At 40.6% G+C, this 26,926-nt stretch overlaps 1 protein-coding gene across 1 annotated transcript in view; it reads left to right on the top strand.

The window, feature by feature from the left end:
• The window catches only part of rasgrf2b (Ras protein-specific guanine nucleotide-releasing factor 2b), a 214,761-nt gene that overhangs the window by 148,030 nt on the left and 39,805 nt on the right, over positions 1-26,926 (top strand). The window contains exons 13-17 of the mRNA XM_060906979.1: positions 4,519-4,601; positions 6,495-6,743; positions 17,139-17,539; positions 25,492-25,617; positions 26,763-26,768. Coding sequence (XP_060762962.1) covers positions 4,519-4,601; positions 6,495-6,743; positions 17,139-17,539; positions 25,492-25,617; positions 26,763-26,768 — 865 coding nt within the window. The remainder of the gene's footprint in view (positions 1-4,518; positions 4,602-6,494; positions 6,744-17,138; positions 17,540-25,491; positions 25,618-26,762; positions 26,769-26,926) is intronic.

Below are 26,926 nucleotides of genomic sequence, written 5' to 3' on the forward strand. Positions count from 1 at the left end.
GGTTTCCTCACATGAACTGCACGCTTCAGGTCCTTCCACAACATTTCCATTGGATTAAGGTCAGGACTTTGACTTGGCCATTCCAAAACATTAACTTTATTCTTCTTTAACCATTCTTTGGTAGAAAGACTTGTGTGCTTAGGGTCATTGTCTTGCTGCATGACCCACCTTCTCTTGACATTCAGTTCATGGACAGATGTCCTGACATTTTCCTTTAGAATTCGCTGGTATAATTCAGAATTCATTGTTCCATCAATGATGGCAAGCCGTCCTGGCCCAGATGTAGCAAAGCAGGCCCAAGCCATGATACTACCAGCACCATGTTTCACAGATGGGATAAGGTTCTTATGCTGGAATGCAGTGTTTTCCTTTCTCCAAACATAACACTTCTCATTTAAACCAAAAAGTTCTATTTTGGTCTCATCCGTCCACAAGACATTTTTCCAATAGCCTTCTGGCTTGTCCACGTGATCTTTTTAGCAAACTGCAGACCAGCAGCAATGTTCTTTTTGGAGAGCAGTGGCTTTCTCCTTGCGACCCTGCCATGCACACCATTGTTGTTCAGTGTTCTCCTGATGGTGGACTCATAAACATTATCATTAGCCAATGTGAGAGAGGCCTTCAGTTGCTTAGAAGTTACCCTGGGGTCCTTTGTGACCTCGCCGACTATTACACGCCTTGCTCTTGGAGTGATCTTTGTTGGTTGACTACTCCTGGGGAGGGTAACAATGGTCTTGAATTTCCTCCATTTGTACACAATCTGTCTGACTGTGGATTGGTGGAGTCCAAACTCTTTAGAGATGGTTTTGTAACCTTTTCCAGCCTGATGAGCATCAACAACGCTTTTTCTGAGGTCCTCAGAAATCTCCTTTGTTCGTGCCATGATACACTTCCACAAACATGTGTTGTGAAGATCAGACTTTGATAGATCCCTGTTCTTTAAATAAAACAGGGTGCCCACTCACACCTGACTGTCATTCCATTGATTGAAAACACCTGACTCTAATTTCACCTTCAAATGAACTGCTAATCCTAGAGGTTCACATACTTTTGCCACTCACAGATATGTAATATTGGATCCTTTTCCTCAATAAATAAATGACCAAGTATAATATTTTTGTCTCATTTGTTTAACTGGGTTCTCTTTATCTACTTTTAGGACTTGTGTGAAAATCTGATGATGTTTTAGGTCATATTTATGCAGAAATATAGAAAATTCTAAAGGGTTCACAAACTTTCAAGCACCACTGTATTCTCCTTGCTATTTCTTTCTCACATTTGGCATCTGCGGTTATGAGTTGACCCAGATACACAAATTTCTCTACCTGCTCAATGTTGGTTCCATCTATCTGTATGTCTACTTTAGGATTATCTGTCTTTTTTCCCCCTGTAACATTTAATTTTGTGCTTGAAAATGAACATTTGGATCTCTAAAATGTTTTTGTACTGACTCGATAATGTAGAAGTCATAAAATAGAAATCTATAACAAAGTTTGTACAAAAAAACATAGGGTGCCTAAGACTTTTACACAGTACTGTAGATTGGTTTGATGAGGACGAAAATTTTCAGTGAGCCTTCATGCCATATTGATGGGGCGGAGTCTTCCTGAAGTAGACCACTCCCATCAGGATCGAAATGTTTCATCATAGGATAAAGCTGATCAGTCAGATAAACTTTCTTTTGAAAAGGACAAGTGCACACAAACCGTGAGAGCAAAATGCTGCAACTGAGCTGGATAACAGAGCCACTGTCTTGTCCTTTTAATTTGCCACTCATCTCTAGATCATTTTATTTTATTTTAGAGGCCTCCATGGGGGCACTATACCATACATATTCACTTTCAGAAATGCTTGTCACCAAACTCCAGGAAATACTAAGGCGTGGGATGCATATTAATGGGTGCAGATATATTCAGAATGCCTTTTTCTCGACCTGGCAACAGTTTGGCGACAAACTGTCAACATCTCCCTTATCAAAAAGAAGTATACTGTACTTCAAGTTCATTTTATTAAGTATAAGTTAAAATATATTTCCTTAAGTATACTTTTGTGTACCAAGTATACTGATATCAATGTACTTACAGAAAACTTGTAAGTAAACTAATCTAATACTTCTTGAGACTAAATTGGCCCACTTTTAGTTTATAAAAAGTATACTTTAAGTCTAAGAGAAGTAAACTTTGAGTATACAACTAGTATTTTTTATTTTGTACTGCAAGTAAACCACAAGTAAACTTATATACTAATAGTTTACTAGTTCTATACTTGTAGTCCACTCTTTAGTTTACAAAAGCATACTTCATAGTCTACTGGAAATGTACTACGAGTTTACTTGTTTTATACTTCTCGTCCACTTTTTAGTTTACTAAAGTATACTTTTGTAGTATACTGGAAATATACTATTGGTTTACTCGTTACACACTTCTAGTCTACTTTTTAGTTTATAAAAGTATACTTTATAGCATATTGGAAATATACTATTAGTTACTGGTTATATACATCTAGTCCACTTTTTAGTTTTGAAGTACGGTATACTGCAATTACCCTTCTAGGTATACTATTAGTTTTCTCGCCCAAACCCTTACCTCATGCACACTACCAGTAGACAACTTAAGTGTTTTGAGCTGACCATAAACTTATGGTACATGTAGGTTTAAAAGATGGAATTTAAAACATGCTGCCGTATATCACAAAGAAGCCAATATGTGTGAAAAAAAAAAGTATTTTATAGGCTACTAGCAAAAGGATAAGCACAACTACAGGGCAAGTAAATTTAAACGTAAGGCAATTTTATTTTAATACTTTATTACACTTTTGTTAAGTATATCTTGAGCAAAAGTTTAAGTATAAGCTTAATATACTTAGACTTTTCTATATACTTTTCAGTATAAGCCAAGTATACTTATGTATAACTTTATTAAGTATAGGTCTGATCAGTAAATAAAAAGTAAACTGAAAGAATGCTCTTATTTTTAGTTTAAAAGAAGTATACTAGAAGCACGCATGAATAAACTTCTTTTTTGTAAGGGGTAATATCAGAAAACTGACTTTTATTCTGTCAACCGGTCTTCGTCACCACACATTTATATTATACGTGTGGATTCGTGACCATTCTTGTCACCAAACTCCAGGAAATAGTAAGGCATGAGGCGAGCATTAATGAGCGGAAATATATTAGGGATGCCCTTTTCTCAACCTGGCTACAATTTGGATGCAATCTGGATACAATCTGTCGATATTTCATACAGGAAAAGTGACTTATTTCATGAACTGGGCATCTATCCAGCCGCCATGCCAGTGGCTGAACGGGCTAGATTTCTCTGAGAATGGATTCCATTCGTGTTCTCGTTTAACATGTTGGGGATTATTTCTGCTGAAATGCCAAGAATGCCTTGAAAAAACTTGAAATATGAATCATTTGATATTCCTCTTACATTGTGCACGCTCTGCATTGTAATGTAATGCTCTGGAGCTCATTGACACTATGTGTAATTATAAGACTAATGGCATATGTTGTCCAATAAATTGACAATATAGATTGGCCTCCTGTCTTTGGCTTCCTCTGTTGCTTCCATGCTTTCTACAGCGAAAATGACAAAGAACCATGACAGGTCAGCAGACTGATCTGCTTTTTTTCTCCTTTAGCCATAAGCTTTTTGACAGAAAATGTGATTAAACTTCCAGGAAAAAAAATTCATAGAAAAATCTAGGTAAATGACCATTCATGACGGCTGCATAACTGCCTACAAAAATGCTGTTGGAAGGGGCCTCGTGTTCCTTGAACATCCATCAATCCATTATCTGTAGCCGCTTATCCTGTTCTACAGGGTCGCAGGCAAGCTGGAGCCTATCCCAGCTGACTACGGGCGAGAGGTGGGGTACACCCTGGACAAGTCGCCAGGTCATCACAGGGCTGACACATAGACACAGACAACCATTCACACTCACATTCACACCTACGGTCAATTTAGAGCCACCAATTAACCTAACCTGCATGTCTTTGGACTGTGGGGGAAACTGGCGCACCCGGAGGAAACCCACGCAGACATGGGGAGAACATGTAAACTCCACACAGAAAGGCCCTTTCCAGCCGCTGGGCTCGAACCCAGGACCTTCTTGCTATGAGGCGACAGTGCTATTCCTTGAACACATTTCTAGTTAAATATAGAATCTTTTGAGGGCTAATTGTAAGGTTTTAATCAGTTATAATGACAAAATGCCATGGCAAAAACAAGAAGATCCTGGCTTTAGTCTTAGAAAGGCAGTAGGTGAAGTACAATGCACTGCAAGCAAAAGTAATCCTCAGAATAAAACGTAAAGGTTTTGTGTAAATATGCTACAGAGAGATGACTTTATTGGAGAAACTGACAGGATTTCACTGGCTCAATATGTTCTCTTCCCCTGTGTAAACTTAATTAAACACCAAGTTATTTTACAGTGTCACTTTGTTTATTGACTTCAGCGCAGTGTAGTGCAATATATAAACTTACCTTCTTGTACCGCTTGTGTGATGTGCAGTGTATTGACAACATCCGCTGTAATGGCCTGATGACCAGTGTGTTTGAAGAGAACTCCAAAGTCACTGTGCCACACATGATAAAGTAAGGCACGATGTGTGTTTTCACTCTTGTTCATGCTGTTTGTGTAGGTGTGTGTGTATTTGTGTATTCGTGTGTGCTGCCTGCTTTGAGGCACTTGTCCTGCCCCCTGCCTTTGTGGTATTTCTGTGTATTTACTTTCAGCCGATCATCATCACTGTGTGTGTTATTTGAATGTCAGTCTTTGGTGAAAAGTGAATTTTTTTTCCCCTCATATGATTCATTAACTGTTTTCACATGTACAACCCCGATTCCAAAAAAGTTGGGACAAAGTACAAATTGTCAATAAAAACGGAATGCAATGATGTGGAAGTTTCAAAATTCCATATTTTATTCAGAATAGAACATAGATGACATATCAAATGTTTAAACTGAGAAAATGTATCATTTAAAGAGAAAAATTAGGTGATTTTAAATTTCATGACAACAACACATCTCAAAGTTGGGACAAGGCCATGTTTACCACTGTGAGACATCCCCTTTTCTCTTTACAACAGTCTGTAAACGTCTGGGGACTGAGGAGACAAGTTGCTCAAGTTTAGGGATAGGAATGTTAACCCATTCTTGTCTAATGTAGGATTCTAGTTGCTCAACTGTCTTAGGTCTTTTTTGTCGTATCTTCCGTTTTATGATGCGCCAAATGTTTTCTATGGGTGAAAGATCTGGACTGCAGGCTGGCCAGTTCAGTACCCGGACCCTTCTTCTATGTAATTGATACAGTATGTGGTTTGGCATTGTCATGTTGGAAAATGCAAGGTCTTCCCTGAAAGAGACGTCGTCTGGATGGGAGCATATGTTGCTCTAGAACCTGGATATACCTTTCAGCATTGATGGTGTCTTTCCAGATGTGTAAGCTGCCCATGCCACATGCACTAATGCAACCCCATACCATCAGAGATGCAGGCTTCTGAACTGAGTGCTGATAACAACTTGGGTCGTCCTTCTCCTCTTTAGTCCGAATGACACGGCGTCCCTGATTTCCATAAAGAACTTCAAATTTTGATTCGTCTGACCACAGAACAGTTTTCCACTTTGCCACAGTCCATCTTAAATGAGCCTTGGCCCAGAGAAGACGTCTGCGCTTCTGGATCATGTTTAGATACGGCTTCTTCTTTGAACTATAGAGTTTTAGCTGGCAACGGCGGATGGCACGGTGAATTGTGTTCACAGATAATGTCCTCTGGAAATATTCCTGAGCCCATTTTGTGATTTTCAATACAGAAGCATGCCTGTATGTGATGCAGTGCCGTCTAAGGGCCCGAAGATGACGGGCACCCAGTATGGTTTTCTGGCCTTGACCCTTACGCACAGAGATTCTTCCAGATTCTCTGAATCTTTCGATGATATTATGCACTGTAGGTTGATGATATGTTCAAACTCTTTGCAATTTTACACTGTCAAACTCCTTTCTGATATTGCTCCACTATTTGTCGGCGCAGAATTAGGGGGATTGGTGATCCTCTTCCCATCTTTACTTCTGAGAGCCGCTGCCACTCCAAGATGCTCTTTTTATACCCAGTCATGTTAATGACCTATTGCCAGTTGACCTAATGAGTTGCAATTTGGTCCTCCAGCTGTTCCTTTTTTGTACCTTTAACTTTTCCAGCCTCTTATTGCCCCTGTCCCAACTTTTTTGAGATGTGTTGCTGTCATGAAATTTCAAAATGTCTCACTTTCGACATTTGATATGTTGTCTATGTTCTATTGTCAATACAATATCAGTTTTTGAGATTTGTAAATTATTGCATTCCGTTTTTATTTACAATTTGTACTTTGTCCCAACTTTTTTGGAATCGGGGTTGCATGTTCAACACTACATTTTCCTCATTCCATTGCATCTCTGAGTACACGCTGGCTTTGGCTCATGAGGCTGCTTTGCTGTATGCTCCTCGTCAGATCTGATGCGCGTCTCCATAAAGACGATGTTGACATTTGCTTCAGCAAGACGCTCAACTCCTGCAAGGTTCCCCAGATCCGCTACGCCAGCGTGGAGCGGCTGCTGGAGAGGCTGACTGACCTGCGCTTCCTTTCTATCGACTTCCTTAACACCTTCCTGCACACATACCGCATCTTTACCTCTGCTGCTGTGGTCATGGACAAGCTGGCTGACATCTATAAGAAGCCCTTCACCTCCATTCCAGTCAGGTGATTTAGATTGACAGCAGCCTGGTTTGTGCAAGCAGAAGATGCAGAATGCTTACTTTTTTATTATTATTATTATTATTATTATTATTATTATTATTATACTGGAGTAGAGGGACTGTGGAGTTTTTAATTAACAGCAGGAAGTAGAAACTTACTCATGGATTCAAATCATTTATGGTTTGAATTTATATCGTGATGAAAAAATCTGAAATGCTACTGTGCTACAGCTGGGATATCATATAATTAGGTAATATTTTATCCACATTCACTGGATATGAGCAATTGCACGCTCTGACTGGCTACTCTACTACTAGGATATCAGCTCATATGCCGGTACCATGAGTAGAGAACAACAAAATGGTGGAGTGTGTTGCTGAACCAACTGAGGACGAAATAAAAACTTTACTCAAAAACAAAAGCCCAAAAATTATCAAGTATTAAAAGAAACAGAAATAGCTAAAAGAATATATGCCCCACCCAATATCTCTGTCAACCGCCAAAAAAAACCTGAAGAAGAAGAAGAAAACCCCCCAAAATACAAAAAAGCAGCAAAATATGGAATAAAAGTATTTAACAGTAAGAACGTATCTTTTTTAATTTTTCAAGAATTATTATTATTATAGCATTTTTCACACATTGCTACTGTAATTTCACCAGTTTGTTTACATTCTAAGCGGAAATAATTTTGTTGGATGTTTTGTATAAAGTTTTTATTTCTTAAATCTGCAAAAAATAAAAATAAAAATGCTCTGTTTCTCAAAATCCAGTGAATGTGGATAGAATAAAACAGTTATTCCTCTCAGTCTCATCATACATGGATTATACAGTGGTGCTTGAAAGTTTGTGAACCCTTTAGAATTTTCTATATTTCTGCATAAATATGACCTAAAACATCATCAGATTTTCACACAAGTCCTAAAAGTAGATAAAGAGAACCCAGTTAAACAAATGAGACAAAAATATTATACTTGGTCACTTATTTATTGAGGAAAATGATCCAATATTACATATCTGTGAGTGGCAAAAGTACATGAACCATTGCTTTCAGTATCTGGTGTGACCCCCTTGTGCAGCAATAACTGCAGCTAAACATTTCTGGTAACTGTTGATCAGTCCTGCACACTGGCTTGGAGGAATTTTAGCCCATTCGTCTGTACAGAACAGCTCCAATGTTGGTGGGTTTCCTCACATGAACTGCTCGCTTCAGGTCCTTCCACAACATTTCGATTGGATTAAGGTCAGGACTTTGACTTGGCCATTCCAAAACATTAACTTTATTCTTCTTTAACCATTCTTTGGTAGAACAACTTGCGTGCTTAGGGTCGTTGTCTTGCTGCATGACCCACCTTCTCTTGAGATTCAGTTCATGGACAGATGTCCTGACATTTTCCTTTAGAATTCACTGGTATAATTCAGAATTCATTGTTCCATCAATGATGGCAAGCTGTCCTGGCCCAGATGCAGCAAAACAGGCTCAAACCATGATACTACCACCACCATGTTTCACAGATGGGATAAGGTTCTTATGCTGGAATGCAGTATTTTCCTTTATCCAAACATAACACTTCTCATTTAAACCAAAAAGTTCTATTTTGGTCTAATCTGTCCACAAGACATTTTTCCAGTAGCCTTCTGGCTTGTCCATGTGATCTTTTAGTAAACTGCAAATGAGCAGCAATGTTCTTTTTGGAGAGCAGTGGCTTTCTCCTTGCAACCCTGCCATGCACACCATTGTTGTTCAGTGTTCTCCTGATGGACTCACGAACATTAACATTAGCCAATGTGAGAGAGGCCTTCAGTTGCTTAGAAGTTACCCTGGGGTCCTTTGTGACCTCTCCGACTATTACACGCCTTGCTCTTGGAGTGATCTTTGTTGGTCGAGCACTCCTGGGGAGGGTAACAGTGGTCTTGAATTTCCTCAATTTGTACACAATCTGTCTGACTGTGGATTGGTGGAGTCCAGACTCTTTAGAGATGGTTTTGTAACCTTTTCCAGCCTGATGAGCATCAACAACGCTTTTTCTGAGGTCCTCAGAAATCTCCTTTGTTCATACCATGATACACTTCCACAAACATGTGTTGTGAAGATCAGACTTTGATAGATCCCTGTTCTTTAAATAAAACAGGGTGCCCACTCACACCTGATTGTCATCCCATTGATTGAAAACACCTGACTCTAATTTCACCTTCAAATTAACTGCTAATCCTAGAGGTTCACATACTTTTGCCACTCACAGATATGTAACATTGGATAATTTTCCTCAATAAATAAATGACCAAGTATAATATTTTTGTCTTATTTGTTTAACTGGGTTCTCTTTATCTACTTTTAGGACTTGTGTGAAAATCTGATGAAGTTTTAGTTCATATTTATGCAGAAATATAGAAAATTCTAAAGGGTTCACAAACTTTCAAGCACCACTGTAGCTCACTCGGCGCTACACGCCTCATTGGCTATCAGCTCACGTATGACTCGATTTCATGGAATAACTGTTAAATATTGCACACACAAGAATGCTGTTGAACTGAATAATCAGCATGGCTGTGACTTGACTATAGGCGCAAAAATAATTTCCAATGAAGTCACAGTTGAACAGAGTGCTGTGTTGCCATGCAATGTCCAGACTGACTGATAGGCCAGTGTAAGTGTAGTAACAATTTTAATAGCCGGGTTTCCGTTGCAGTTTTGTGCAAAATAGAAGCAATTTTTAAAAATCATTGACAAAACACATTTGCGAATAGTCTTTTGGCCCTTTTCCACTACCCTTTTTCAGCTCACTTCAGCCCGACACGGCTCGCGTTTCGACTACCAAAGAACTGCACGACTCGGCTCGCTTCAGCCCTGCTTAGCCCCTAAAACTCGCACCGTTTTGGAGTGGGGCTGAAGCGAGCCAAAGCGAGCCGAGTGAGGCTGGGGGCGTGAGCAGACACTCCCCTGTGCACTGATTGGTGAGGAGGAGTGTCCTCACATGCCCACACACGCCCTGCGAGCACGCTGGGATCTGTAAACACCGTAAACCCGGAAGTAGAATAATTACGAATTACGAGAGTTTCTGAAGCCTTATGCGCCTCGCCTCATCTATACGCTCTTGCCAGTATCTGTTGGCGTTGTCGGTGACAACAAGCCACAGCACCAAGACCAGCAACACTAACGACTCCATGTTTATTGTTTACTATTCGGGTCGTGAGACTACCGCTTAAAAGCTCACTGATGTCACTGTTTGCGCTGCTTAACGACATCACGTGACGTCCACCCACTTTCGCTAACTCCACCCAATGTGTCCACCCACTTCCAGCCAGCACGGTTCAGCGCGGTTGTAGTCGAAATGCAACTCCAACAGCCCCGCTCAGCTCAACTCAGCCCAACTCAGCACGGCACGGCTCAGCCCAACTCAGCCACGTTTGTAGTGGAAAAGCGGCATTTGTTTCCACTGAGTGATGGTAAAGATAGTTTTTGTCTCTCACAGTAGTCATTTGGATCTCTGAGGCCTGATATTTGGCACAGGATTTCGAAAGCCATAGCTGTAGTAGTGTTTAACTGAATGCGAAAAATGTATTTACATTTCAGTTTTGTGAAATATTGCTTTGTTGAATCATCTGAAAAAAAAAAAACCTAATGCAAGAGTATAAACATTTTCGCAATATTTGAGTCTTTTTTTTTTTTTTTCAAAATTCACAATTTACATTACTCATGTTTTAGCAGTTTCAAATTGAGCATTAAAGTGCATATCCTGGACCAAATTCTTTTTTTTTTTAATATGAAAGTATGTCCCTTTACACACTCATCCAGAAGGGTAATTTTGCACAAGGCCATCTGCCTACAGCAGAAAAAAATAAAATAACAAAATGCATCTGGAAAAATCCCAAGGGAGTCTGGAGCCAGATTCGTGACGTCACGTGCGGATCCGCCAGCAGGCTGCGAGAGCTTGCATGGGTTCAGTGCACAGCCTGTGTAGACCAAGTTTAGCAGCTAGTGATTTTGCATTGAAATATGGAATTGTCACCTGAGCTCAATGTGGGAAACGATGAGTACTAATCCCATCAAGATTGGCATTGCTACACCCTCCTACAATACATCTGTTAACCATTTTAATAATTACGCGATAACGTTGAAGAAATTTGCAGAAAACCACCAGGTCATTTTCTCTTAAACAAACCAGCGCTGACGTAGGATTCAGAGGGAGGCGTCCCGCACGCGATGTCACGAAAATCAGTGTTTGCCGGGAAATCCAAATGCCAAGTTTTTTCAGAGGCGGATGAATTCGCCTCAAATGGCTTAATTTCAACTGAATTTTCTGGTATTGCGCAAGGTAAAAAAAATTGCACAAAATGCAAAATGTGACAGATATTTGACCAAAGTTTAATATAAAATAGGAGAATTACATTGGGGGCGGCACGGTGGTGTAGTGGTTAGCGCTGTCGCCTCACAGCAAGAAGGTCCGGGTTTGAGCCCTGTGGCCGGCGAGGGCCTTTCTGTGCGGAGTTTGCATGTTCTCCCCGTGTCCGCGTGGGTTTCCTCCAGGTGCTCTGGTTTCCCCCACAGTCCAAAGACATGCAGGTTAGGTTAACTGGTGACTCTAAATTGACCGTAGGTGTGAATGTGAGTGTGAATGGTTGTCTGTGTCTATGTGTCAGCCCTGTGATGACCTGGCGACTTGTCCAGGGTGTACCCTGCCTTTCGCCCGTAGTCAGCTGGGATAGGCTCCAGCTTGCCTGCAACCCTGTAGAACAGGATAAAGCGGCTAGAGATAATGAGATGAGATGAGAATTACATTGATCTTGCTCCTGAATTTACCCATGATATGCACTTTAAGCAGGTAAATGGAAACCTGGCTAATGTTACAAACTATTGCTAAAATTGGAATTTTATGGAGTGAATATGGACAAGTGGAGTGATCCAGACAGTGAACTGTCCCAGTGCTGTTGTAGGCTTACTAAATATCAGCTCACTTGGAACGACGCTTGTCCGATCAACTTTAGTGGACCAGAACAAACTGTGTTATAGATATATGCCATGAAATTTTAAACACTGCAGGCCAGTTTTTAGTAACAAAAACACAAAGAAAAAAGTGGTAATTCAATTATGAGTGGTAATGCAAGTGGTAGTTGAAATTATGAACTACATAATTTAACAGAAACAAACGATGAACTTCCGAATGGATAAATGATTACAAAGTAATTTAACAAATGCATTACAATGAAGTATTAAATCCACTTGCTTGACTGATATTTATTCAATCCAAAACTAAAAATTAAATTACAAAATGGTTGTAAATGTTCCTAAACTTACTAAACATAAATTAATACGAGCTAATCAATGTAAAATAAATGAATATTAAAGGTAGACTGCCTTTCAGATTTTTCAAGTTTAGGTCATAAAAAGAATTTTCCCTGACACCCAATTGTTTTTGTTTAGTGGACCAAAAGCTACTGAATTTGAATCACAGACTTCCAATTTTATTATTTTTTTTTAAAAAATAGAACAATTAATGAATTTAGGGCCATGTGGCCTTAAATTCTCCGCTATTTTTTCCTGCTTCACCATGACGCAATTCAAGATACTACGTCATGCATCATATGGTGGGTTTTGCGTGTTCGTGCAAGGCATTGTGGGATACACATTTGAAACAGGAGAGAAAAATGGAGGACGTGAGTGTGCAAATGAAACGTGAAAGACCAACTACAGTAATGGAAAGCGAGAAGAAAAGACGTTATGTTGCGAAGGAAAGGAAACGCAGGACCAAACTAATAAATATCGACAGTCAGCGAGCACCTCGGTGTGATCAGCTATTCGTTTAGTGACAGAATGATGCAATTGTTAGTGCACGGTCAAAGGTAAACCTGTAGATGGCAGTCATGCAACACTGGATGCCAGCCGCTGTAAAACCCAAAAGAAGAAGAAAAAAAAGTAGAAGAAGAAGCCAAACCTGTGCATGCATACATGGACTTCCTCTGTCTGCTTGACTGCATGAAGTGAGCGATTTCATGCACATTATTTGCTCGGGAATCCCCTCGAATTAAATAACTTCTCAGGCACAGAAGGGCAAAAAAGTCACCGATTTTATGAAATCGAAAGGCCGTCTTACTTTAAATTAAAGTGCTCTCAAAAAGTCAGTATTTGATGTTGCTGGATAAATTACCAAAGCTCATTTTGTTAACTTTATTATTTTAAAGTCATCTAATACTTTAATGAAATCTTCAACAAAATAAATAATTTAATAATTACTGTTTCTATAGCGTGTAATAATGTAATATAGCACATAATGTTCTGTTTGAAAATGTATGTTGTATAAATTGTATGCAAAAATTTTTACTATACCAAAAACCAAAATGATAATAGATTATAACTTTATTCTAGTATGAATTTTTCAGGCAGTTTTCGTTTTGATTTAAGGCTCTAGTACATTGTCTGTCTCTGTTCTCCATTTTCTAGCTTATGACTGTGAAAACGAGAAATTCTTCATGAAAACCTCTGTCTGATGTCAGTTGTAATTTGTGCAGTGTTTGTTGTTCCATTTCATGCAATTCAGTTTTGTGGATGTTCACTATTAGTAGAATTTCACTTAATACAAATAGGCTATTTCACACTACTCCTACTTACAGTAATACAATTAACTGAATTGTTTTATCAATAACAAATATAATCAAATCAGTCACTTGTGGCTTCTAAATGTGAATCATTTGACACGTCATTACACCTGGATCATAATATATGTACTTCTTAAAATCATCAGAATCTCTTCCAGATTCATTATCATGACAGAGATGAGGAATTCGGCAATATACATTCTTTCTTAGTTTATAATATTTGCATTACTGGAAAACTGAGAGAGAATTTTCTGAGAAAGATTGCTAGCTTTTCTTGAAAAATCTTCACTTTAAACGTTTCTTGCATATTTTAAGTATTCCTGTTTGCAATCATTTTGTCATTTGTGCAGTGTTTTGTTGTTGGATTTCATGTCCCTCATTGCCCCCCATAATCTGCTGTCACGCAGGATCCAGTATCCTTCATTTGATCGCTTGTCCATCACATCCTTCTGTCCAGATTACAGCTTGAAGTTGAGGAAGATAGCCATGGACCAATCAAAGTAACATATCATATAGCACCTCTCTCTCTCTCTCTCTCTCTCTCTCTCTCTCTTACTCTAGCCTGCTCTTACTTTAATTTACTTTATTTTAAATCATAGATAGATAGATAGATAGATAGATAGATAGATAGATAGATAGATAGATGTGTTTGATACAGTGTCTTGCAAAAGTATTTATCCCCCTTGATGTTTGTCCTGTTTTGTCGCATTACAAGCTGGAATTAAAATGGATTTTTGGAGGGTTAGCACCAAATTATTTACACAACATGCCTACCGCTTTAAAGGTGCAAATTGTTGTTTTATTGTGACACAAACAATAATTAAGATGAAAAAAACAGAAATCTGGAGTGTGCATAAGTATTCACCCCCTTTCATCTGAAACCCCTAAATAAATAAGAGCTGCTCCAACCGATTCACTTCATAAGGTCACATAATTAGTTGATTAAGATCCACCTGTGTGCAATCAAAGTGTCACATGATCTGTCACATGATGTCTGGATAACTCAACCTGTTCTAGAAGGACCCTGACTCTGCAACACTACTAAACAAGCAACATGAAAACCAAGGAGCCTCCAAAAAGGTCAGAGACAAAGTTGTGGAGAAGTATAGATCAGGGCTGGGTTATAAAAAATATCCCAAACTTTGAATATCCCAGGGAGCACCATTAAATCCATTATAGCAAAATGGAAAGAATATGTCACCACTACAGACCTGACAAGAGAATGCGACCCACCAAAACTCACAGACCGGGCAAGGAGGGCATTAATCAGAGATGCAACAAAGAGACCAAAGATAACACTGAAGGAGCTGCAAAGATCCACAGTGGAGATGGGAGTATCTGTCCATGGGACCACTTTAATCCATACACTCTACAGAGCAGGGCTTTATGGAAGAGTGGCCAGAAAAAAGTCATTGCTTAAGAAAACACGTTTGGAGTTTGCCCAACAGCATGTGGCAGACTCCCCAAACACATGGAAGAAGATTATCTGGTCAAATGAAACTAAAATTGATCTTTTTGGCCATCATGGGAAATGCCATGTGTGGTGCAAACCCAACACCGTGAGAACACCATTCCTACAGTGAAGCATGGTGGTGGCAGCATCATGCTGTGGGGATGTTTTTCATTTGCAGGGACAGGAAAGCTGGTCAGGACTGAAGGAAAGATGAATGGCACTAAATACAGGACAGTTCTGGAGGAAAACCTGTTTGAGTCGGCCAGAAGTTTGAGACTGGAATGAAGGTTTGCGTTCCAGCAGGACAATGACCCTAAACATACTGCTAAAGCTACACTGGAGTGGTTTAAAGGGAAACATTTAAATGTCTTGGAATGGCCTAGTCAAAGCCCAGACCTCAATCCAATTGAGAATCTGTGGCACAACTTGAAGATTGCTGTACACCAACGCAACCCATCTAACTTGAAGGAGTTGGAGCAGTTTTGCCTTGAGGAATGGGCAAAAATCCCAGTGGCTAGATGTGCTCAGCTAATAGAGACATACCCCAAGAGACTTGCAGCTGTAATTACAACAAAAGGTGGCTCTATAAAGTATTGACTTTGGGGGGTGAATACCTAAGCACACTCCAGATTTCTGTTTTTCATCTTAATTATTGTTTGTGTCACAATAAAACAACAATTTGCACCTTTACTGAGGGTCCAGGGTGTGGGTGGCATGGTGGTGTAGTGGTTAGCATGGTTGCCTCACAGTAAGAAGGTTCCGAGTTCGAACCCAGCGGCCAGCAAGGGCCTTTCTGTGTGGAGTTTGCATGTTCTCCCCATGTCTGCGTGGGTTTCCTCCAGGTGCTCTGGTTTCCCCCACAGTCCAAAGACATGCAGTTAGGTTGACGTGGGGTGGCCTTGGGCTGAGGTGCCCTTGAGCAAAGTACTTAACCCCTGACCGCTCCCCGGGCGCTCTGGTGTGGCTGCCCACTGCTCTGAGTGTGTGCGCTTGTGTTCACTGCTTCAGATGGGTTAAATGCAGAGGATGAATTTCACTGTGCTTGAAGTGTGCATGTGAGCAAATAAAGGTTTGTTCTTTTCTCTCTTCTTTAAAGTAGTAGGCATGTTGTGTAAATCAAATGGTGCTAACCATCCAAAAGTCAATTGTAATTCCAGCTTGTAATGCAAAAAAACAGGACAAATACAAAGGGGTGAATACTTTTGCAAGACACTGTATCTGTAATGATTGTGAGCTTTAAAAAAAGACATAATGGTGATTGCAGCTGTATTTGACTGATTATGAAAATCAGTCATTGCTACTGATGGTAGTATTTTTATCACCAAATATCAACAATGATTGGCTGACTAGCTGATGCTAGACTCATCTCATCTCATCTCATTATCTCTAGCTGCTTTATCCTGTTCTACAGGGTCGCAGGCAAGCTGGAGCCTATCCCAGCTGACTACGGGCGAAAGGCGGGGTACACCCTGGACAAGTCGCCAGGTCATCACAGGGCTGACACATAGACACAGACAACCATTCACACTCACACTCACACCTACGGTCAATTTAGAGTCACCAGTTAACCTAACCTGCATGCCTTTGGACTGTGGGGGAAACCGGAGCACCCGGAGGAAACCCACGCGGACACGGGGAGAACATGCAAACTCCGCACAGAAAGGCCCTCGCCAGCCACGGGGCTCGAACCCGGACCTTCTTGCTGTGAGGCGACAGCGCTAACCACTACACCACCGTGCCACCCATTTTATGATATGAATTAGGATTCGGAGTTGTTTATGAGTTTATGAACCTACACAGAATTTGTACAGTTTCATGAATAGGTTTTAAGGAGCAATTCGTTTAGTGGTAGATAATATGGCCTTGTGAATATGGCCACTGGTTAGCTGTAGTTTTTTTCTCTCCAGTCTGTCACCTGCTCTTACTGTTATGTTATAACATATAATTCCAATCATATGTGCTTGATCGAGTTTTTATTACTTTCATAAAACAAACCTGAATAAACTCCTTAGCAATTCCTGAAATTTAGAAGCCCAGTTTTCTGAACAAAGCTGAATCACTAAATCACACAATCAATGATGACTTTTCACTGAAAGTATCTTCGCTTAATCCATGTCTGCTTCTTGTTTTTCCGTCCCATAATCCTTATTCGTTTAATTTTACCCAGTCCTATTGTTTTGGGGTTTTTTTGAAATAATGCTTTGTGCCTGCACACAAAAGTACCTCATCCATCTTTCATCTTGTTCCCTCTGTTCTCCAGTCAAAGATGAATAAATGTTTCACCCCATATTGGAAAATCTGGCAGGAAGCATACTCTCAGCCTCTCACTGTCACATATGTTCTCCTAAACTCAGGTCCCTGGAGCTTTTCTTTGCCACCAACCAGAACAACCGCTCCAGCAGCACGGGCAGCGAGCATCCCAACGAAAAATCTCCCCGACTGTGCAGGAAGTTCTCTTCCCCTCCTCCTCTCTCCATCCCCTCACGTACATCCTCCCCTGTGCGAGCCCGTAAGCTCTCCCTCAACTCTCCACTCAGCTCCAGGGTAGCTGCACTGGACCTGTCCAACCCCGTGTCCTTCTCCACCGCCAACAGCCCCACCTCATCTAACCCCTGCACCTCGCCTCCTCCCTCCTCCAACATCAAGTCTCCTCAGGATCCTTCACCTGAGCAGAGTCCTGGTGCCAATGATGAGAGTGCAGACACACCACGCATCGATGCAGTCTCTGGGAAACTGCGCCGTAGCATTCGCAGGGGTAAGGTCTGTTATTGTTTGTTATTTTTCCTGAGGGAAGGATATGTTATGGTCAGGTGATGGAAGGTCTGTATTTTAATATAGCCTTAAATCATCAGATTTATTGCTATAATCGAGACAAAGTATTAGCCAGTATAAAGTCTACGTCTCAGAGGCTTTACATCCATAAAAGCACAAAAGAAGACCGAAAATGCATTTATTGTAAGTTATCTCAGCCAAATGGTTATTTTTACTGCTACAGGATCGATGTGAAATCTACAACAGAAATCTAGTCTTACATCATAATGCCTCTGGCAGATATTTGCTTCTTCAAGGGGAATGAGATGAATCAAATTTATTCGATATCCCCCAACCACACCTCTTTATTCTTTCGAATCCCACCAATTTTTCCTATAAATTTCCCAACATAAATGTTACCATTATGTGGAAGCAGCTTCGTAGTGGAAAAATAATTATTATGTTTATTGCTGCAAAAGCAATAAATGGGTTTAAAAAAATGGTCTGGAAAGTTCTTTACAGAACCAAAAATGACCCTTTAGGGAATTAAAAATGATTTTTCTAAGAGTGTTTTCTGGCACGTTTATTTATTTATTTAAAAAAAAAAATTAAGTCCCCCCCCAGCTAAAGTATGACCTAAGCATCTTCACATCTGACTGCTTCAGAGAAAACAAAGCACTTTTAAAACCCTGAGTAATGGCAAGATAAAGTAGCTAATTTAATGTTTTCTTTTCCCCTGAAGCGTGGTTCCTTTTATGTGATACGTAATCCTGCGTCTTTAATAGCATTTCTAAATGAATGTGTGTAGTCTGAAGGCCAAATCCTAAAAACCACATTTTCCTTATATATATGTATGTGTGTGTGTGTGTGTGTGTGTGTGTGTGTGTGTGTGTGCGCAACTCCTTGTAAACCACAGCAGCGAGTAATGTGCAAGCACTCTGCTTTCTAAGCTGTTTGCTTAACGAAGTACTTTATATTAAAGCTTTTCTGTTGCCTCCTGGTTACAAAAGTTCAGTATAGTGTATCAGCCGTTTGTCCATTATTACATAAATTGAAATGTCATATCCTCTAGTTCTTAGCTTTGTCAGGATAATGACATGCTAAGGAGGCTAGTAATTGTTCTCCGAGTTTGTTTTAACTGCAAAGACGGGACCATTCTAAGGCCAAGTTTACATTAGACCGTATCTGTATCGTTTTCTTCGCGGATGCACTGTCCGTTTACATTAAACCGCCTGGAAACGCCGGGAAACGGGAATCCGCCAGCGTCCACATATTCAATCCAGATCGTGTCTGGTCCGGTGCTGTGTAAACATTGAGAATACGCGGATACGCTGTGCTGAGCTCTAGCTGGTGTCGTCATTGGACAACGTCACTGTGACATCCACCTTCCTGATTCGCTGGCGTTGGTCATGTGACGGGACTGCTGAAAAACGGCGCGGACTTCCGCCTTGTATCACCTTTCATTAAAGAGTATAAAAGTATGAAAATACTGATGCAAATACTGCCCATTGTGTAGTTATGATTGTCTTTAGGCTTGCCATCCTTCCACTTGCAAGTGGTAAGTGATGTGCGCTGGGATCACACACACAGCGGCTCAGTCCCGAATCACAAGCTGTGCACTTCACTCGCGCGCTCTGTGAGCTGCGCAGGGCCGGAGTGCGCACCCTCCAGAGGGCACTCGCTGTTCAGGGCGGAGTGATTTGGAGCGCAGGATGCCTGCGGAGCCGAGCGTATCCGTGTATTGGTGTTGCTGTGTGCACGCAAATCGCGTATTGGCGTTGCTGTGCGCACACTAATCGTTTTAAAAACGTTAATCTGATGATCTGCTGATACGGTCTAATGTAAACAGGGCCTAACTCCTCATGCAAGCTCCTGCAGAGTTCCCAGATTCAGCCCAGCTAACAGTTTTCAGGTTCTTCTTTAAAATTGCAATAATGAGGCCTGTGTTTTGGTTGTATTTCTTCTTTCTACTTGCGACAGGGAGGTGGGTGTTATTGCACACCATTAGCACTAAGCCATGGCTTTTACACAACATCTGAGAATTCACGGGATGTCTTGCTGATCTATTGTCCTCATTTCATGGATTTTTTTTTTTTAAAGCTCCAGAGCAACTGTCCAATAATTTGCACTTTCCTTTCAACTGTATTCTGATTGTGTGTTTTGTTATCTGTGGAAATGGAAATGGGGAAATTGATTTTGTGCACATCAAAGTGTGGAAAAAGATACTGATGCTGATAAACCGATTTGGTACACATCAGCACTAAATCTGTTCAGTAGAATTCCTTCTGGTTTTCTGTTGTTGAGATTTTGTTTGATTTCTAGCTTTTTGCCATTTGTGGTGAGATACCACTGTATTAGCTTTATTTAATCACAGGAGAGTAGGATGCCGTAGTGAAGTATAGATGGTCCAGGAGCAAAATGAGAAAAACAAGGAAAATCACACAAAGTACAGGAGTGATATGATGCTCCTGTTTTTAGAGTGAGATCTTCGTAAAGATCGTGTGATTGCAGTTCTAAACTGTGATCTTCATTTCTTCACCTTGTGAAAGGTTTCTTCACCTCTGGCCCTCACCATCTCGAGATCAGTCCCCCTGTGTCACCCAGACATCTGGGGGTGAGTCGTGAAAGAAAGACAGGAACCCCATGAGTTCGCAATCTTTATTCACAAGTCCCCCATGAGACGAGAGAATACAGGAGATTTTATATGTGTGTTATCTGTGGATGAAGTGACATCACTGTTTGATATCTGTCTATGTGTGTGTGTGTCTGTGTGGATATGCAGCTGTGGGTGTGTGTGGGTGTGTCTATGCTATGTGTGTGCGTCGTAGGATGTCAGATTATGGTGTGACGGTATGATGACGTAGGTCAGTAAACCTTGGACTGAGCAAAACACATCTTAATTCCATCAATATGTATGCGTGTGAGTGAAACCTTGGATCAATCATGAGCAGAATGTCCTGTATACATTTCATATCAGCGGATGTTCTTAACAACAATTTTTAAACAAAGACATGTTTAGTCTAGCAAAGAAGTGTCTTCTCCCCTGGACGAAGGCCACACAGTAACTTGGTCAAGTTATACAGGAATAGTTTAGAATCACTCATGGATTAAAGTTTTCCGTCGCTACGACGGATTTCCGTCAACTGGGAGCGCTAAAGGTCAATAATGAGAGTGATGCAGATCCGAGGAAAAAAAAAGGGGGGGGGGGGTAGGCCCATAGGTCTGACACCGATGTGATTTAGAACTTCACCAAGTTGCTGTGATTGCCTGTTGTTGAACCCTTTCTTGTGCTGTGTTTGAGTATATGTAAAGGAATAAGTTGTTGCGCTAGATAGGCCTAAATAAATAAATACAGCCTACACTACTGTCTAGTCCTGGGGAGGCTCGGCGTAGGCAGCGAGCCGCGGTGCTCGGCTTGAGTTTCGTTTCTATCGGCGGCTCCAGCCCGACTTTGCACGCTCGTAACTCGGCCAGGGGAGGTCCCAGCCTCTCCAAACTTGGCAGCCAGCGACCTCTGCCCTCTCCCCAACGAACCAGCGCTGCCAGGGCGGGCCAGCCCCGCGCCTCGGGATGCAATTCACCCGGACCCGGCGCCGTGGGGGGGGGGGGGCGAAAGGGGGCATTGCCCCCTCAATGGAGACTCAGATCACTTAATTGTTTTCTTATGAAAATATAATGTATTATAGACGTATTAATAATTTGCATTTTCAAATACGAAATATTAAGTGGTTGCGCATTGCACAAAAATACATTTCACATAAATCACTACTAAAACTGGCACGGTAGAACAAATCTGATTGGTTGTTATGACACTTACAAGTGCACTGTCTCTGCAATATCCTGTAATATGCAGTCAGTTTACGGGAGTAGTCTTTCCCCCACCGAATTAAACGAATTCAATCACAATATTGTGAATCCATTTTCTTTCTTTGTAGGCTAAGTTTATCTCCGTTTATGTCGGTGTATGTGTTCATATATGGTCCGCTTTGTGCGCAAATAGCGTAAGAATATGTGTCGTTGACGTCACCCTCCATGCAGCGGGGGTGAAAATTCATCACTTTAGAGTGTTTTGTCCCCTACAGGCCTAAACTGGGATCGCGGATTAAGAGGTTAGCGTTGACTCGGTGCGAGTCAGGAAGGCTATTACTGGTGCAGCCGCGGGGTCTGTTGATTTTTTTAAATTATGATTTTGGCCGCCGAGCCAAGTACCTTAGACTTGCATTGACGTTTTGTTTTCATGCCGCGGAGCTATTTGTATGTATTTTAAATGTAAAGGACTTGCCTGTAGGTTTGTGTGTGTTGTTTTATGTTTGGCATCTTTCCGGTTGTAACGCGTGTCTGTGAGAAAATTGGAGGGGAGGGTTAACAGGTGGGCACAGGAGTTGATAAAGCGCAACTGCCCTGGTAATATGTCATGATTTTCCCGGACTAAAGCAACCTTCGGGGTCGTGGTTTTGTGTTTGGCGCAGTTAATTGTTTGAAACATGTTGTCAGACCGCCATCACTACTACACACTATATAAAAAATATTTGCCCCTTTGCGATTTCTAATTGCCCCCTTAGTAAACTGTTCCTGGCGCCGGGCCTGGATTCACCCCTAGGCGAGCCGCGGCGCTCCGCATCAGTTTCCTTTTAACGGCGGCTCCACTGATGAAACAATCTGTCTGTCCTATTACTAGGCAACTACTTGCCTACTACTAATACTAGGCCTATTGTAGTAATAATAATAATAATAATAATATTTGCCTATTGAAAGGCGATCAGGTGAAAAATCTAAACAGCCCTGTTGAAGCCGCAGCAAGATCTTTGCTATTAAGCCTTTTGTAGGTTAAACAGGCTTCGGCACACAACGTTCTGGAAAGGCTGTGTTTTTCTTTGGTTTGATTAGCCTACGATTTAATCTTTAAACATTATGGTTTCAGCAGTTCGCTTAAACACTGGAGGCTGCAGAGTCGGGCTGCAAGATTTCCCGACACTTGTTTAAGATGCCAAACTTCATAGTAAGGAGAAAATAATTCCACAGTATTTAGTGCCTCGTCAGTCTCAAAAATTAATAGTGAAGGACCAACGCGAATTAAGTGCCAAAAAAAACATCTCGTAGGCCTATATTTTACATTTTCAAAAAAGTCCGGAATTGGAAGTCGGTCAGTGGAGTGTAATGAAGTGTCTCATTCACTAAACACAAAAGGTCGGAAAACAGTGGAGAAAACAGCTATTGCTTAAATAGGCTACTGATGGTTTACATTAGTAATTTAATATATGTGACAAATTCATTGATTAAATAGATAAAGAAGCGAATACTCCAAAGCTCAAAATTCAGGAAAGTGGCTCTGGTGTCGCAAGTGCACAAGAACAGTTATTTGAAAGTTAACCTGATGAATTTGTGCGTGCGCGTGCGATTTCATGAAGAACCGGGACAATTTGCATTCGGTGAAAGATTCATACCTATGACTCATTATATTCGCGCGCACGCCCTCTCACCCACTGTCGCTTCGTTTTCCCGATTTACACGAGTGTCTGAAGATGGAGTTTTCAGAAATCTCCACTCTGCCCAGAGTTTGCGAAAGTAGCTGTTTTCAGTGACTGAAACCTCCGTATAGACCCCTTTCACATGACGTCACCGCGCCGCGAGATTTTGTTAGGCGCCATATTGGAAGACCAAGTACATGCACTCACAATATAAAACAAAGTACGAGCGAGAGTAAAGTGACACGATGGATGATAATTCTGGTTATGTGAGTACATTACCAGCTGCAGAAAGGGCACGGTATGTGGAGAAACTGGCTGTGATTGATGGGTTTGACCCATATGATAAGACTCGCGGCAAGGGAGAATGGAAACATAAGGAGGACCTGACACCAATTCTGCCATCTGTTTGCTACCCAGACATTGTAAACTATTTGTTGTTTACACCCAGTGCCTACACTCAGTGTTCGGACTATGCCGATATTTTCGGGGGGCCCCTTTTTTTCCCTTGGGGGTGTGTGCGCTTGCGCTTGTCTCAGAACGCGGATCTCCAAACACATGAGAAGCCTCTCTTACGCACATATCACGCGGACTCCACACCTCCACACACGCATCGCGTCTGAAGTCATAACTCATCAGGGGAAATCGTGTCCGCATTGGCATGTTGAAAAAACAACCTCGCGTCAACAATGATACCACACGCAAGGAAAAAAAAAACAGTCAGGCTACTCAACAACCAACCTGGCAGCAGCGAGCAAGCCCCAAACCATCCTAAATTATTATTATTATTAAATTGTAGAAGTCTGGGAGGCTTGCTCCTCATACAGTTATCAACTTGGGGCCAGTTTAGCATGTTTTAAATCTGAATTTCTTGCGTTTGCTTACCTCAAAGTGTCCGCAGATCATGCACAGACTTATCCATTATATCCACAGTTTTTTGCCAAGTCTCACACAGGTTTCTTTCAAGTCTACTGTTGGGCCAATAAATCATAAATGAAACAGCTCAGATTTGTTTGTTTAAGTCGTTTGCCACTCCACTTTATTCTCGTGGGTTCACATACCGCTGCCGTTATTATCCCCTTATCACGAGTTTGTTGGTCTTCCAAAATGGCGCAGGGTCTGTTTACTTCCGGTTTCGGGTGACGTCAGTGAAAGGGGTCTATAGGTGTGAATGAGAGGTGCAACCGAATAAATAAATATGCGTCTTTTTTATCCGGCTACATGTAGGCTATCACTGCGCAAAGCCTCTAATGTTGAAATGGTAGTAATATTTGTTAAAATTATAGTAGGCTAATTTCCACATTAATTGGTAAAATGGCCCAAGGGATGTGATGGGGGGGTGGCCGTTTTATAAGGGGGATGATTTGAGATTTTTATTTCAGAAGGGGGATGCCTCCCCCCACATTCCCCCCTCAACTCGAGTACTGCGTATAAGGCCATTATTCACCGGACATAGGCCCTTCGATTTCCATCACTAGAGCGCGTCAAATTACTTTTGGTTTTGCCAGCATGGACGCGCTTCTTTTAAATGAAGGCACAGATGTGTCAGACATCGACAAAACGGTAAAGAATAAGTGGAGATGGGCTTGGCGAAATGAAATGGGCGATAATGGCAAGCTCCTGCTGCTGTGCCAAGGAAAAAGAAACAAAAACAGGTATCAGGTATTGCCAAACTAGATGCCTTTGGCTTCACTGTGGAGAAGCAGAAAAAGTGAACTTTCACTTTACTTTTCTTGTTTCCTGGTTTTATGTCAACAGATTTTCTTATTTTTCTTTCTGTTCCACTCTTTTGAAAGCATGGTTCAAGTTCGACTGCACTTGCACTTTTTTCTTAACCACTGCTATGCATTACTAAAGTATTGTTGAAATAAATTTTCACTTTGCACTGAAAACTTGATGTTTCATCATGAATAGCCAGTAATGACAATGGTAAAGTCTTGCCTTAGCTTTAGTCATTGTTAAAATTATGTAAATGTACTATAAGTAGGGGCCTAGGGGATAATGGACAACGCAGCGTTTAAAATTTGACGCATCGCTGACATGGTAGGGACCAACGACATGGAGCTTTTTTTTTCAGTCAGATGATTTTTTTTTTGCTTTAATCCATGATCACGGTTATAGTATATGTAATAGTTTAAAATAATAAAGGATCTTAAAAAGCTCTAAAATATTAAAATCATAAAGTCTTAACACTAAAACTATAAAACTAACTTAAGTGATCACTTAATGCAGCTTTAAATCTACATTAAATCTAACATTCAATCATTTCAATTTCAAATTCAACACTGGTTAAATCTAACACCTTGTTTTCTTGTATGCCTCTAATTAACTCTGTAACTGTCACATGCAGTCAGATGTCACTCTCCATGCAGATATTAACAACAGATTTATACAATTTTGTTGCACAGCATAATTGCCTTACTTTGCTGTGTGTGTATGTGTGTTATGCTGTTATGAGGGAAAATATAAAGAGGTTTCCTTCTGCCACTAGCTGTCCTAGAATCAGCCTCCGTGGATAAGTTCATTCCTGAATCTCCACAAGGCAGTGAAGCTGGAGATCTCTCCCCCTGCAGATCGCCCTCCACACCACGACACATGCGCTTCAGAGGTCCCGGAGGTAACGCTGCATTTTCTGGGTGTGTGTGTGTGTGTGGAGACAAGTAATTAACAAATGAACAGCACTCAAATGTTCAAGTGTTTGAATGAAAACTTTCAAAAGCATTCTTTTTTAAAAATTACGATCATAATGGAGGGAAATGCAGCTGTGTTCATAAAACAATATGTCTGAAATTACATTTAGGTCTTAAAATGTCTTACATTTGTAGTTACTAGGCCTTGGCTTTGAGGCTTGTAGGCCATTCTCATCCCTATGTTTACACTATGAGCTGAAACCGACAATAGACAGTTTGGCAACAAGCTCGACATTCAGGGCAACACTTAAACTGAGATTTTCTTGATTCGGATCAAATTTAGTTATGATGTGATAAAGGACAAATCTAATCAACAAACATCCCACGATTCTCTACTTCTAAAATTCAGTTACTACCTGTGTTCAGTATCCAGTTAACATTGTTTGGCATGCAAGGATGGAACCTTGGTTTCTTCTTTTCCTGGATATCATTATAACAATATTTATATTTATGTACAGTACCAGTCAAAAGTTTGGACACACCTACTCATTAATAGTGTTTCTGTATTTTGACTATTTTCTACATTGTAGAACAATACTGAAGAGATCAAAACTATGAATTAACATATGGAACATATATAGAATTCTGTCGTAAACAAAAAAAAGTGTTAAAAAACAAAACATGTTTCATATTTTAGATTCTTCAAAGTAGCCACCGTTTCCCTTGATGACACGTTACACACTATTGGCATTATCTTAACCAGCTTCATGAGGGAGTCAGCTGGAATGCTTTTCAGTTAACGGGTGTGTCTCGTCAAAAGTTAATTAGTGCAATTTCTTGCCTTAATGGATTTGAGATCATCAAACAGTAAATAGTAAATAATAAAAATACAGTAAATAGCCCTATTCCACAACTGTAGTAATCCATATCATGTCAAGAACCGCTCAGCTAAGTAAAGAGGAACGACATCCATCATTACTTTAAGACATGAAGTGTCTTAATTCATAAAAATAAAGAAAAACCATTGAAACAGAAGGTGTGTTCAAACTTTTGACTGGTACTGTATGTACGTTATATTTGAACCATCCTCACTGCAAATTACAGTTGAATGCAAAGGTTTATAAACATTTAGGTCAGAGTTTACAGTCTCCTTCATACCTGTGGTCAGTCTTTCTTTCTGTATCTGTTGTAACTAAGATATCGACTGCCTTTTTCACGTCACATATCAGACCTTGAGTGGAAGAGAATCACGACAAAATAACATTTCGAATTACTTTTGTTAATTTTGCTTTATGT

This window comes from Neoarius graeffei, chromosome 24 (genome assembly GCF_027579695.1).
Source record: "Neoarius graeffei isolate fNeoGra1 chromosome 24, fNeoGra1.pri, whole genome shotgun sequence".
Lineage (NCBI taxonomy): Eukaryota > Metazoa > Chordata > Actinopteri > Siluriformes > Ariidae > Neoarius > Neoarius graeffei.